Source organism: Oxyura jamaicensis, chromosome 3 (assembly GCF_011077185.1).
Source record: "Oxyura jamaicensis isolate SHBP4307 breed ruddy duck chromosome 3, BPBGC_Ojam_1.0, whole genome shotgun sequence".
Taxonomy (NCBI): Eukaryota; Metazoa; Chordata; class Aves; order Anseriformes; family Anatidae; genus Oxyura; species Oxyura jamaicensis.
The window spans coordinates 54279539-54294782 of NC_048895.1; the positions used below are offsets into that span (position 1 = coordinate 54279539).

General features: G+C 40.9%; 1 protein-coding gene across 3 annotated transcripts in view; it reads left to right on the forward strand.

Moving 5' to 3' along the window:
- The window catches only part of ARID1B (AT-rich interaction domain 1B), a 323165-nt gene that overhangs the window by 19760 nt on the left and 288161 nt on the right, over positions 1-15244 (forward strand). For all 3 annotated transcript variants that reach the window (XM_035322604.1, XM_035322603.1, XM_035322602.1), the window contains exon 2: positions 11124-11318. In XM_035322604.1, the coding sequence (XP_035178495.1) occupies positions 11124-11318 (195 nt within the window). The remainder of the gene's footprint in view (positions 1-11123; positions 11319-15244) is intronic.

Below are 15244 nucleotides of genomic sequence, written 5' to 3' on the forward strand. Positions count from 1 at the left end.
CAGACTAAAGAGAGAAGAAGCTAGTTTAATGAGTAAGCTACCTGCTAAGAGGCTAGAAACTGATGAATACAGCAAGTCAGTGCTCTGCACTTCTTTTTAACATCCCAGTCTATCACAGTGTGAGTAGGGTAACTGATTTTTCTCCTTTGTCTGATCTTCTCTTCCTGGTGTGTCAGAGGAATATAGCTCTCTGGCAACCATTTCTCAGTGGGGGCAGAACTTTGTGAACTTGCCTTAGCTGCAATCTCACATTACTGCTACGAGCAAGGAAAACAACTTACTGCTTTGTTTGCCTGGTGGAGTTGTCCATTCTGTTATCCTGCTATGCCTCTTTATCCCAGTAGCCTATCTATTTTGCATGTGTGTTTTTTTTCCTTCTGATTTTAATCATCATGAACTCGGAGACCTGCAAAAAGAGATGAAAATTGCGTCAGTCTGCTCGTACCAAAGCAACCTGTGCTGTGTGCACGCAGGGAATGACAGGGCACTTGGCAGAGAGCAGTGTCAGGTAATCTGTGGCAGCAGTCAGGGGGAGAGCAGGAGCCTGGGGGTGGGGAGCTGTGTTTTCTGGAATGCCCCCTGGATTCGTGTGTGATCTGGACTCTGGCTGATCCTGGAATTGCATCTGATGAGGTGCATTACAAATGCCACCGATAGGTATAAATCACTTAGAGTTGCTCTTTGCTTTTATTACAATACTGTAGTCTCAAAGCATGGCCTAGATGTTTTGAATTTGTTTTATTCAGGAGTACTTGATGCAATCCAGTGCATAAAGTTGAATTTGAGAAATTGAGGGGCTTACTTTTGGAGTTGTCTCAGAAATAGGTCTGCTTTTTGAAGGCTTTAGGTAGTGTTTTAAGAGGTCTAGCTGAAGCTTAGGTTGTTGTATTTTTCTAAATAAGTTTACCTTATGAAGGTAGCTTTCTGAAAATCCAGAGTGCATTGTTAGAGCATTTGTGATTTCTCCTTTTTAAAAACTTCCGGAGTGTTTTCTCTCCCCTAGCCTACCATTTCTGACTCCTAATCCTGATTCTCGCAGATGATAACTGACATCGGCCTTCCCCGAAGCCTTCCCATCTTCTTCCTTGTTAAGAGTGCACAGAATGCTTGTTGTTATGAGAGTGAAAACCCAGTCACAGAAAGGTGAAGTGCTGTGCTCGTGTTTGCATAGCAGGTCAGCTGCTGAGCCAGGAATAGCAGCCCTGTCTTATGACTCAGTGCCCCGGCCGCTGGCCCGCCGGGCTCTGTGGAGCAGCGGGCTTCTCCAAGAATGCCGCAGCTATGGGGCGCGGAGGGAGCTGCAGCGGGTGGAGGAGCTCTGCTTCCAGCTCCAGCGGGGCTTCGAGGCTCGTACATAGCTTCAAAATACCGCGGGAGGGAAAACAAACAAACAAACAAAAGCTTTAAAGGAGGTCCTAGATAAGAAAAGTTGTGGTTTTCCTTTGGTCTGACTGAAAACATAAAAAAATCTGGTTGGAAATAACTTTGCAGAAGGTTGTGGATGTGGAAAAAGTTCCACGCGTTTGAAAGTCAAACTCTGCTCTGCAAACGACCTTAGAGTGGCCTGTGATTAAATCTTTTGTATAGTCAACAACAAACTCATTTTATGCAACCACAACTATGATAAAATTGAATTAAATGGACCTGCTTCTAAGAAAAGTGACTGAATAGCTGAGTACTACATTATTCAATGAATGGAAAATGGGGAGGCTGTCTGAAACTGATACGAAATGGTTTTAGCATTATGTCGGGCTAAAGAGCAATTCTGTGAAATCACTGTATTTGTTTCCCCCCTGCCTCCCCGCCCTCAATTTTTAAATAGCAGTGCTCTTCATACTGTCAGGATTCAGTGTTGTGACACCCCTACTCAAAAGTTATGACAGCAGTGTAATGACAGCTACTGCCTCTTGAGAATCAATCAGGCAATTAATTTTGTAAATGAAATGCTGATTATACAAAGCTTCACATGAGAGGCCCAGTGATTAAAATCAATTTAACAAATTGTTTCAGGTGGGACTTGATTAATAATTTGCCATAAATGCTGAGGATATATGACCAGCATACCTTTTTGTGTGTGTGTGTTAATACAGAACTATATATAACGTTTGGAGTGGGGAAAAAAAACTGCAGCTCACTGTGGTGTATAGTTCTGGCTTGTGACCTAGTTGTGATGGGCTATACATTTTTGTGGGCACACTGTTTTCCCCAGTGTTGGTAATGTCACTTTCTCAGCTAGGGCTTTCCCCAGCTATTAAATACATCTAACCTTTAATTTTAATTCTGCTGATAAAGCCAAGTAACTGAGAAAGTGTATTCAAATCCAGTTGAATATTTATTAGGCTTAGGAAGAGTTTTTTTTTTTTTCCTTAAAATCTGGAGCTGATGTGGAATATTTTTTCCTCCTTCTGTCGCTCACTGGCTTCCAGGACGTTGTGCTTTCCCCTCCCACTCCAGGACGGCTCTGCAGGGAGCCTTCCTGCAGCACTCCCCTCCTTCCATTCGAGGCTGCTCTCTGCTCCTTCCCTGACAGACACTATTTTTAGTACATCCTTTTCTGTCCATCTAACCCCGTGTTTGTGTAAGAGCTGTACAAAGTAGGTAAGGGAATTTTTTTTGAGTTCCAGATGGCAGCCATGCACAGTGAGTGAAGGTGTTTACTTGTCTAGGAAGCTGAGAACCTCTTTGCCAGACAAAATAGAAGTAACTGGTATTCTGGGTGGGGTTCTGCTTTTTTTAACTTACAGTTTTCTGGGTTTATGAATGGATTTTTCTCTTCCTCGCTGAGCTACAGCATTGGCTACTGAGAAAGCCTTAGGGCTGTGACACATCCTCTGATGAATCCAGCCTGAGAACTTCAAGGTACCTTTTTTTCCCTAGCTGTATGCCTTGCTCTCCTGCTGAGGGTTTTGATTTAGGCATCAGAAATGGCAGAATGAGAAGCTGGAGCACTGGCACGTGAAGTTGAGGCATGGGCACGTGCCAAAGCTGTTGTGTTGGCAAAAACCACCCTGTGCTGACAGTTTGTGGTGCAGATGCTGGACTGTGAGTGGAAGTACCTAAAGCACAGCCATGATCTGGCAAAAAGGGGGATAAAGGCAGCTGGAAGCAATGACATGTCAGATGGCTGCAGGCATTCCCTGGAAGATGCCTGTAAAGACCCTAGATTCTGCTACACTAGAAATTACTGACAAGTTGCTGGAGAGGACTTCCACAGCAGGAAGCAAGAGCTTTTATTTGGCTAAAGGAAAGAGGTCTCCTTTTAGGAGCATCCCAGCTGGTCTGTGTGTGGGGAAGAAGAGAAGAGAATGTCAGGTTGTCCTGAAAGAAGCTTGTGATTAGGAAAGTAGGTTACAGATGAAGGTAAGAAGGCTGAGGCTTCAGGCATGATGGGGAAGGATGACGTGTCTTGAGATGGCTTCAGAACAATGAGGGTATTGTCACTGACAACTACTGACATACGGGTAATAAAAGCGACTCGAAGGGCAGCACTCCTGAGCTGAATTGCCATGTGAACTTGTCAGGGACATGGGATTGGTTTGGCCTTCAGGTGTGATAAGTGTGTATAATCACTTTTCGATGTTGTCTTAACCTTTGCTTGCACTCATAGTGGCAACATGAAGAGATTACTTGTGTGTAGTTCATTAAAAACAGATTTCTCTTCTTTGCTGTGTTTGTTGTGACGTGTTCTTTCAGTAGTCATTTTAGGTTTATCTGTCTACAAAATAATAACTAGAGGATGGTTGTTTCATTGATCTTCCGGTTTTTAGGGTGTGTTAAGGGGGACCAAGAGGAAAACTGGAAAACAAGTACACCTATGTCCTTTTCCCCCACCCTGCAGAGACACTTGCCTGTATTATTGATTTTAAAAGTTCTAGTGGAGAAGTCGTTGATTCTTGGTGGGGCATAGCTTTGCTTTTCTTCTCTTCCCCTTTTTAATTATGTACTTTCTGTTTTGAATGGAAAATTATCTTTCTGATGTCTTCCCGCAGCTGAAATCATACAGTATGCAGAGCCTTTAAGACGAGGAAAATTAAAATTTTGGTTAAATCTCTGCTAGTATATGCCTCTTCATTCACTGGATTTTCCTTCATCATAGGCTTATGTTGAACTTGGCTCTTTGTTCTTGATTATTCCTCGCTGTATTTGTGCAACTGACTTATTTTGCTTTAAGTTTTATTAAAGCCCAGATAGCAGACTTCCTATTTGAAAATACAGGAAGCATGTTTGCCAGCCACCTCTCAGATTCTAGTACTAATATAAGGCAGATTTTAGTATTGTGTATTCATACATTTTATAGTTGCGTCTTTCTTAAATGGATATTTAAAACACGTAACAAGGGTTGTGTTTTGATACGCTTTTGTCGTGTAAAAACGTTGGCTGAGGAGTCCTTGTACATGTTCATACAAATGATGGCATTATCTAGGAATGGATTATCTTTTCCCCAGTTGCGTCCTCATGCCAGCTGTGTCATTGTATTATAGTGAATACTTGTGATTATCTCTAGCGATAAATTTGTAACTTGGTGCCTGACCTAGAGCTGAGAGCTCCATGCCCATCTTTCTTGGAATGTCGGTAGCTGATTGTCAGCTGTCTTTATTATGAGGTTTCAAGGCTTTGGTATTAATAAGAGGCTGCTTTTTTTAATACAGAGACAGAAGCTTTGGCTGCAGATCAATGAATAAACAAAGAGTTATTGTATTCAGCAGCTCTAGGAGTTTGAGGGCAAGCCTATTGGAGAGTGTTGAGTTCATGTTGTTTTGTTACAGGCGCAAATGATGTTGCTTTAGTTGTTGGGATGCACTGTGGCTTATAGTCACTTTAAATTGGTGCATTTGCTGTTGTCAGCCAAACCAATGCTTCTTTGATTTTTTTTTTTTTTTAAACAAACAGGAAAGCACACTTTCTCTCTGAGGAGTAGTTGTATCTCATGTGACCGTTCTTGTCTTGTAGTGAATTGCTCTGTCTTCCTTGTGTAAGGGCTCTATCATCATGCCTGAATCCCACTGTGACCTTTGTGAAGTGTCTCCCGCTCTTCCCTGCCCCAGGACATCAGTGGTGGGGTTCTTTGTGGCATAGTTAAACGGCAAGTTTTGTTTTGGGACTGTGACCAGGATTGTTCATGTTTGTAAATATCTTTAAAATTTTCAAATAAAGATTTTGGTATAGAAGTGGAATATATGACAATAACTTGGTATGTGTAATACATAATGTAAATGGAATAGCCCATGTATCTTGCTCAGACAGCTGCTGAAGTTATCCTAGTGTGCACCTTGCCTTAGATCTGAGAGGAGGTGAGATAACAGGGAAAACACTGGTTAAATAATGAGAAAATAGTATTTTTTTTTTCTTTTCTTTTAGAACAGGCAAAACTGAGCCTCCAGATGCTCTGGGGAGAAGGTGATTTGTTTGATTTCTTTGGCTAGTAGAAGCAGGGGTGATACTGAACATACAAGCGGGTGTAAATATTTTCTACTTCTGCTTATAGCGCGGATGCTGAGTTTATGCCTTTTACACAAAACATTGAAAAGAGGAGCAGGTAATAGAAAAAGTTTGCCAGTTACTATCTGTAGGCAGTGTAGACTTTTCTCCATTTTACTGTAATGGTGAGACTGTCAGTGTAAAGACTGGGAGTGAAATCTTGGCCCTATTGAAATCATTAGCAAACCTTCCATTGGGTGCTTTAATGTGCTCACAAGGCACATAATAGGCGAGGACTCTTATGAAATGCTCTGTTCTCACAAAGCCTGGTACATGTGCAAATGAATCTGATACTGACATGAGATAGGCACTATAATAAGGGGGTTATAAATTATAATATTATTGCAGACTGAAGCAAAGAACAAGACTGAGGTATTTTGAGGAACTGCAGATCTATGCAAAGTTTAAATGAAATGCAGCAAGTTGAAAAGGAGGTGCAGAGGCAGAAGTAAAATGCAGAATCCACTCGGGCTTGCCTGGCAGAATATGGCAGTAAAAATTAGGACATGCAAACTAAATTGGCAAAAATATGCGTATTTCTGTAAAGGAAGGGAAGGGAAATAAATGGATGTTGATAACTGCAATGACACTAAAATAAAACCAAAAAGTAATTAAAACTTTCTAATATAGTGTGTGATAGAATGAAGTAAAGGCATGGAAGATGTGAGAATGTATACAGCATCCATTCATGATAATATATGTCCACTGGGATTTAGAAAAATGCAGTGCAGTTATAGCAAAACTGTCATCTTTGAAAAGTGTTAGAGTGGGTGTGGAGGCATTGGTTGTCGATCCCCACAACACGCAGAGGTTGATACTTGTCATAATGACCCTGCCACCCAAAACTTGTCTTTGAACTTTGTTGGAACTAGTGTTAGAAAAAAGATATTTGAACTTGTAAATGTTAAAGGAACCTTCAGATAGGATTATAATACATATTTCTTAGCTTTTCAGAACATTGTGGATGAAACTTTCTATAAAAACAAAACTTTTAAAGAATGCTGAAGCTGAAAATTCGAGCATGCATTAAAGTTAGAAAAAGTTATAATTAAACTTTTACCTCCACCGTACAGGACACACAGCACTCAGGGAGCAGCTGTTTTCTTCTGTTAAGTGTATGGCTCCAGGTCTTCCATACCATGCACTGTTCTGAAGACAAAATTTGTTCTTTTTTTTTTTTAAGAGTTTTCTATGGTATTGATCACAGTCATATTAAATTCTAAAATCACTTCTCTAGTGAAGAAGTAATGATTTTTTTCATTTTTACAGTTGGGAAACTGAGGCAGTGCTGAAGGAAGTTTGAGTAGCCTGTTTATGATGGCTGTAGGTCAAATTTTCTGCAACATACAGCTCTTCAAAAGCACATATCTCATCAAATTCAAAAGTAGCTGCAGTTATATGAAGCATTTCTGCAAATTAAATTGCATGACTCCAAGTGAAGAAATGAGGGATGCATTAAACTGTTACATTTTGAAAATTTATTGTTTTAATAATTTATTCAACATTAGGTAAAAACTGTGGCAGATGGAGGGGTAGAATCCCCTTTTGGCTGAGCAGCATATGACCACCTTAATCAGCTTTCCTCATCCCACTGTTTTCTGCTTTGTTTGCTACCGATCTTCTAACTTGTATAATAAATGTTGCATTTGGTCCTGTAGCATGCAACAGCCCCCTTCCCTGCGCTGCTGCTGACCTGTCCCTAGAGCAGACCTATGGGGAGAGAAGAGTAACCATGCTCCGTGAAGGAAACAGGAGAAATAGTGAGGGAAAACTTACTTCCAACAGTTCCTAACTCAGTACTTGACTCTGCAGTGATAATATTTCTTAAAGCTTAATATTTCTTAAAGGGGAGAGGGAGGTGGGCATTGTGAGTTACTTGATTTTGTTAGGCCGTGCAGAAATACGTTGACAGCCACTGGTAGATGTCTTCACCTGTACCTGCGGCGTACAGACAGCTGTGAGTTCATCTGGATGGAGCCAGTGATAGCAGTGGTAGGTTGCCACCCTCCGTGGGGACCGACCAGTGCATGGATAAGATGTGCATCCTCCATGGGTTGCATGTAGGAGTTCTTTGATGCTAGAAGATTGCTGAGACTTCACTTATACTTCGGTTTCATCCCAGGTTTTGTTTTTTCTTGTGGTATTTACAATAAAGTGTTTTCAGCTGTGGTGCAGGCCTCCCTGTCTATGTGTGTGCGCTTCAGGTGGGTGCAATACTGAATTAAGCTTAGTGTCTCCCTCATGACCACCTGCCTCCTCGTGATCCTCAGGAGAAGAAACTAGCAGGGCTAAGATGGGCCATCCTTTTCTGACATGGCTTTGAATCATGTTACTTAATGTTACAGTTTTACTTCTCCAGTCCTAAACATGGTCAGAGGATTCGTGCTGTTTTCTTGAGGTCTTGGAGGATGGAGGGGACAAGCACGAGTGGGTCTCCCTGGCTTGTCCCAGCCATTTGCCTGGTCCAATCAACTGCTTTCATCATCAGTATCTACTGTCCTTGATGCTGGTGCATTGCTTGCAGTGTACACAGTAAGTTGAGAGTGCCCAGGTCCCTCTTTGCCCATGTCCCTTGTTAGCCATATGCAGTGACCACAGCCCCCTTGGTTTTGGCACTGGGTGGGTCACCTACAGCCCCCAGCGACTGGAGGTCCAGCAGCAGCTCAGGCTCTTCAGGCCTCCACCTTTCTGAGCCTTCACATCACCCGAGGGCAAGAGGGGCAGCTCTCTGTAGAGCACAAGAAGAAGCAGGAGCTGAAGAGGCAGCAGGTTAGGGAGAAGAAAGCAGGGAAGAACGGAATGTCAGGGAGGCTTACCCTCCAAACTAACTAATGAACAAACAGAAGACCTCCACCTCTTGGAGGTCACTAGTCTACTGGACAGAGACTCTTCAGCCTGTATCCATTTAACCTCCTGACATTGTTTCCTCTTTCCTTCAGCTCTTCCTGTCCCAGTTATTTCACCTCTGCTTTTTTTAACCCACTGTCCTTTCTTGGGCAAATTTCAGGCCACCTTCTTATACCCTGTAGCTCCTTTGATCTGGTCTTGCTGTGTTCTGTGCACCTCACGCACTCTGATTTCCTCCTCTCCTAAGAATCGGGTGAAAATCAGGGGTTCATAGGGGTACATGTTTTATATTTCCTTAAAATTCATTGTCACCCCGGCAAATTAAAGTTGTCTACCCCAAAACATGGTATTCAAGAGGTATTTTTAAGTATTTTATGTAAGAACATAAATGATGTGTTCTTCTGTGACCTCATTTGAAGACATAGCTGAACTGTTTCAGCTGAATTTTCCAGAGAATTTCAGCCTCAGGCATACATATGGCCTGGAAAATTTCAGCCTAAATACTTGAAATTCGGTGAAGTCTATACCCACCTGAAAATAGTCTTCAGAATGGAAAGAAAGTGTCAGAATATTTTAACTGTAATTATCTGCATTGTTTATGGTACTATTTAAGTATTGAATGGGGAGTGGAAAATATTACATTCAAAATTAATTAAAATTAAATTTGACTAAATTTGTTATAGGAATTGAGACCTGGAAACAATACACTGAAACAGAAGATGGTGGCAATCAGCAGGGGTGTTGGGCTTCATAAGAATCTCATGAAGGAAACCCAAAACTTGCTTTAAACAAGGGTTTATATTTGAGGAGAGGAATACAACAGGTGGTACCCAGAATGAACGTGGAAACTCTGAAATAAACACAGAGAAACTATCTTGGTCTACAGAAGGGTAATTTAAGTTGTCCCTTGGGAACATGTAAGAAGGTATCTCCAGTTCATCCGCTAAACTTTTACGTGCGTCTGCTCTCAGTTAAAAGTTTGAGATGCACAATGGCCTAATAAAAATAAAGTAATAAAAAAAAATAATAATGTGTTGGTAGAGGTCAGGCGGCCTAAAGTGGTTGGGGAACCATGGAATTTGAAAAGTATGAAATATAAATAATATGCTATCCAGAGACATTTAGTGGTGAAAAATAGAAAGTTCTGATCTGGCCACAAAAAAAGGCAAATAGTAAAGTGGATAATTGCTGAGTAATACTCACCCCAAATTAGAAGTGAATGTGCAATTCTCTATGGTGGCAAAAAAAAAAAAAAAAAAGGGTGGGTGCAATCCACTTCCAATCCACTTCTGAAGTGAATAGAGGTGTCATGTGAGAATGAGGTTATAATTTCCACCTGTGCAGGTGTAGTATGGCAACATTTGAGATACTGTATTTGGTTTGGGTCACATTCCTAGCAAATAGGCGTTGGTAGAGATAGGGAAAGCTGGAGAAAACAAAAGGTTTGAGTTACTCCCTTGCAAGGAATAAATAGTAAGGACGACATATAACTGTTTGTTAAGCAGTGACTAGTTTAGGGGGGAAATACCTGTTTGTATTATGGGGGGGGGGGGGGCATAGTGTTTTAGTAGTACAAACAATAATGAAAAGAAACGGGGATGGGAGTGAGAAAGTAATTTATTGTCATAGTAACTATTACATCAGAACATAACAGCCGAAAAGGCCTTGCAGAAGTCGCATTATATTGAAGACTTTAAAATAAAGCTGGTCAACAGTGCACTGTTGGAAAAAATGTACAAAATATGCCATAGGAAGGAATCCTGCTGCTGGAGGGAAGGTAGACAGTTTGGATGAATTAATACACCTTTTTCTGGGGAGGGAAAGGGGGAAATCTCATTAAGATAAAACTGTGGTAGGCTTTTAAAAAAAAGGGGGAAGAAAAACAAAAAGCACATATTTTTTCTTGTTTGAATACAGCTGTTTGACACTTAGGAATTAAAAAATGGGCATCATATTAACAATGCAGTGCTGCTGCACTTGACAATTTTTTTATTTTTTTTTTCTGGTTCAGTTAGTCCTCAGCAACAAAATGTGAGAGTAATGCCGCACAATGGTTGACACCCGTCCTGAAGCTGTTATGGTGTTTGCTAAGTCCTGCCAAGAAGTCTAAAAATAAAACTTCCATCCCTTTCTTCCCATCCCCCTCCATCAGTGATTTCAGTTTGGATTTTCTGAGGTCTGTTAAGGAGGCAAATAAATGTCTATGTAAATTTTGGGTTATGACTTGCCTTATGATCTGAAACCTTACTAATGCATATGATATTGATGTGAAGGCTGTGAAATACTGCATTCTGCATGCGTTGCACTTTTTGGAAACTTCCTTCTCTTTACACTTGCCCCTTTTTTCAAGGAAAGAGAGTAGACATTTTCTCAAGGTTGAATGGTTTCCCATTACATGTATCTCTCTTGATAGACATGATTTGATGTGTGTTTTCATGTTGAAGTCAATGTTGATAATCAGTTTACAACAGTATACTTAATTATTTCTTAAGCTGGGATTTATTGGGTAATTATCATACCTGTCTTCGTAGGTGAGAGACAACGTCTAAACTTGAGTGCAAAGTTCATTTTATTTATTTATATATTTATATTAAGTCCCGAACTCATCATTCAGAAACTCATCCAACTAATTACGGTACTTTGCCTGTTTGCATGCCACATTGATTTTTGACCTTTTTGGGAGAACGGTATAAAGTATTGAGCAAATGCCTGCATGACCTGTCTGCGATGAGCGTGACTGTTCTGACCTGTTTCTTCCAGTATCTCTAAACCCGTTCTTTGTTTGTGTTCACTAACAGGGCAGTCCAATGGATCCAATGGTGATGAAGAGACCTCAGTTGTACGGCATGGGCAATAACCCTCACTCTCAGACGCAGCAGAGCAGCCCCTACCCTGGGCAGTCCTATGGCCCTCCCGGCCCCCAGCGCTACCCGGTGGGAATGCAGGGACGAGCCCCGGCCGCCATGGGAGGAATGCAGTATCCGCAGCAACAGGTTTGTGGAGGGTTTCACTCTGTTGCTTGGGTTTCCCTTCTCGCCGACATCGTGGTAGTGCAGTGGGTGCAAGGGAAAAATTCAGAGATAAGTTGGTCTCTTCCAGAAGGAGGGTGAAGGACTGTTTCAAAAGTAAATACCTTGTGTTGACATCGTAAATGTTTTCTGCAACTGTGTACAGTCAGAAAAGAGGTTAGTTTGTTGCTGGTATCTTTTTGGAGAGGGAAATAGGTCAAACATAATCAGTTTTCTTTCTCGGTTGACATCACTTAGCCTTGTATATTTCTTTAATTTATTTTTTTAATTCTTTCTCTCTGGCTCACGACTTATTTATCTAAAAGATGAAAACCTAGAGCTGATGTCAGCACAGCAACACTAGCATTGTCCAGTACATGCAAATGTGTTAGGTATTTCTATCAGATGTTCTATTTTTTTTTTCTCCCCCGTCCTCCTTTTGTAAGAATTTTCTGTAACTTTTCTTATTTTTTCCCCTCACCAACTTTTTCAAAAGTTAGGTTGATTTTTTGGTATCAAGGAACACGTAAGAATCTCCTTTAATCTACTTGGATTCCACTGTTGATGACACTCTTGTGCATTTTTTTCCTGCAGTTTTAAGAGAAGGTTATTTACAGTGTCCATACCATACATATTAAGGAAGATACAGTATTTTTCTAGAGTAGGACTGAAACAAATTTATCTAGAAGTTACGCTGACAAATTTTTCCTAGATTTTTTTTTTTTTAGGATTGTGACTGTAGGCAATGGGATCTCTGAGCTCTTTACTATGTTGTGAGCATAGCAAGCTAATAAGTTGATGATTAATGGGAAGCAGCATTTTGTTTTGTGCAACTGACTAGTTGCAGATCAGTTTCTTTTTACGTCATTTGTTGTTAAATGTAGAGAAGAAAAGAAGATTATGGGCTCCCAGACAGGTGCCTGGCTAGTTCTAGTTATTTCTGCTAATTCTGTCTGCTGGTACAGGGTGTTCATCAAGTACTCAGTGAGCTAGTAGTTTCAAATAAACTAGCTGAGTGAATATTACCTTTATCAGCAGTTCTCATTTTTGTTCTTTTCTGTTGTTAAATAGATATTTAGTTGTAAGGAAGAGGTCATTTCATTTAGAAATGTCAAACAATAGGCGTGGTTCTCACTTCAGACAGCGCAGCGCTTTGTCAGTTGTGAAGAAGGAGAAACTGAAAGGAGGCCGTAGCCAAACTAAAGTTATTAAAACATATTTTTAATTTTAAAATGAGTTATTCTGCTTTATGTGGAGATGAGTGTTGAATTTTCACTTCATTTGCTAATTGCTTGATAATTGTAAATTATCCGTCAGCAGGCAGTGACCTGGCACAGCGATTGGCTGCGGGCCCTATCTGTCTTCTAACGGCATTAATGTAATTGGCTGAGCAGCAGCATGGTTCTGAGCACTAATGCTCTTCGGGGGGAAAAAGTGAGAGGATAATTATGACATTGAATTTTTATTGAACGGACATCACCACCTAGGCATGATTTTGTTTTGGACAGCCTCCAAAGCTTCGCGTGTTTGGTTTGTGAACCTCTAATGATCTGAATCCAGTTCTTTTCATATTGCTCATATATTACCACCTTTCTACAAAGGATTAAAATGCAGGAATGCAGGTTTGTAAATTGAATTGCCAACTTACCAGCTGAGTGGTAAGTTGTCTTTGGCACAGGATGCCACAGTTTGATTCCTGGCTGGATTTTTACTCCTGTGACATGAATATTAAATAAGGAGAGCCTAGCTTTGCTTGTTAAAATTGGCTGCATAGCATGTGCCTACTTCTCGATATAATATATATAAAAAATAATCTTGCCAGAAGTTTCAGAAGATGAATATCAGCACTTTCGGAAAATGGGAGTCCTTCACAGTGTCACATTGAATTAATGAAAACCACAAGACACTTCTGAAAACTTGATTGGTTAAATCATCCTGGGCCTTTAGCATACACCTTCTTTGGTTTTAAGTATGGTACAAAAAGGGCATTGGGTAGGTGGGTTATGAGGGTGGAAAGCTGCACTGTAGGAAGGGAGGGAAACATTTATGAGGGAGGTTGTTCTTATTTTAAGTTCTAGCTTGCTGTTTTCCAGAGATAGCTGAGGGTGTCAGTTCCGTTTCCGTGGATGGAACAAGCAGGCTTTTTGTTAGGCTGTAAAGATATTTGAATCTTGAAGAAGACCTTGAAATGTGAAGTCTAGCTCTTTGTCAGTCAGAGCTGTGGCTTGAGGTTAAAGATACAGGACTTGACAGATTTTAACTTGCAGGCTCTGCTATAGGATGCCACAAGTGGAGAAACAGAGATGTGAAAACAGCACCCTAATGATCCACCTGAAATTAATGAAAATGAAGGTAACTGCCTAGATGTAGGTAGCTGGTGGGGTCATGCTGCATCAGGCAATAGTATATTCCTATTGAAAGCCCTTCATTGCAGCCTGAAAGCCAGAGGTGGAGGAGAGACACGTGAGGAGGGAGTCCTCTGTCATAAGAAAATTTAGAGTGGAAAAGATGAAATGTTGTCATTCTGCCCATCTGCAGCATGGGTGTTGAACATAGCTTGCTAACCTGTTGAAAAAGTGGTCTCTACATAATGCAGCAGACATCTTCTTCAGACTTCTGTTTGTTGTAGGCAAGCTTGATAAAAAAAAAAGGAAAAAAAAAAAAAAGGAAATAAAACCCCAAACTTCCTTAGAATTCTGTGCAGCAATGTCAGGATGTTGAAGGAAGTGCAGAAAGTACGGGTTGGGTATGTTCTGTGAAATGGCTACAGCATTTTGTCTGATATTAAGGGCATGTCCAGTTAATTCAGTATGAGTTAAATATGTAAAGAATTTGGACTGATTTGAGTAAAATTGTCTTCATGGGTTAGGATATTAAAGATCAAGTAATTTTGTAAAGTGTACTTGCATAAAAAGGCAAGTATAAGAGGTGAAGCTATTACTAGAAGCATCATATGCCTTATTTGTTTGTAGGGTTGCAGACTTGATAGTTGATCTCTGTTTTGACAGTAGGCAATAGATGTGGTCGATGAATTACTTAACAAAGATGGTTCCTTAATGTTGTTAGGAAGCTTAGGTTTTCTTTGCTTTCCCTCCATTCAGTGGGAGGAGAGGGAAAGGAGACAAGGCAAACCCAGCAGCAAGTTCACCTGTGTCTAGGCTGTGATTTTTCAACATGATTGAAACACAAGTTGCAGCAAGGCCAGTGTTTGCATCCCAGGGTTTTAAATTGCTGGTCTTGCATGTGAATCTTAATACTGCTACTTCATGTACTCTCCCTTCTGGTTTGCATAGGAGGAATGCAATTTTGGGATTACTAGCACTCCTTTCGCAGGGCATCAGGGAGATTACAGTATGTATGTGAAAACAGAAAACAACCACATACTTTCAGGTTTAACTTTCACTTTCTAAGCTCTCAGATCACAGAATCACAAAATAGTTTGTTTTGGAAGGGACCCTTAAAGACCACCCAGTTCCAACCCCCCTGCCATGGGCAGGGACACCTCCCACCAGACCAGGTTGCCCAGAGCCCCAGCCAGCCTGGCCTTGAACACCTCCAGGGATGGGGCATCCACAGCTTCTCTGGGCAACCTGTGCCAGTGCCTCACCACCCTCTGAGTGAAGAACTTCCTCCTAACTTCTAATCTAAATCCCCGTTCTTTTAGTTTCGAGCCATTCCCTCTTGTCCCGTCATTGTATGCCTGAGTAAAAAGTTGTTCTCCATCTTTTTTATAAGCCCCCTTTAAGTATTGAAAATATGCAATAAGGTCACTCCAGAGCCTTCTATCTTCAGGCTGAATAGCCCCAGCTTTTTCATACTTCCTTCGGATACTTCTTGGAATTGCAAAGAGTGATGTCAAAATTAAGAAGACTAATATGCAGGGATACTTAGCAACTTCATACTTCAGGCAT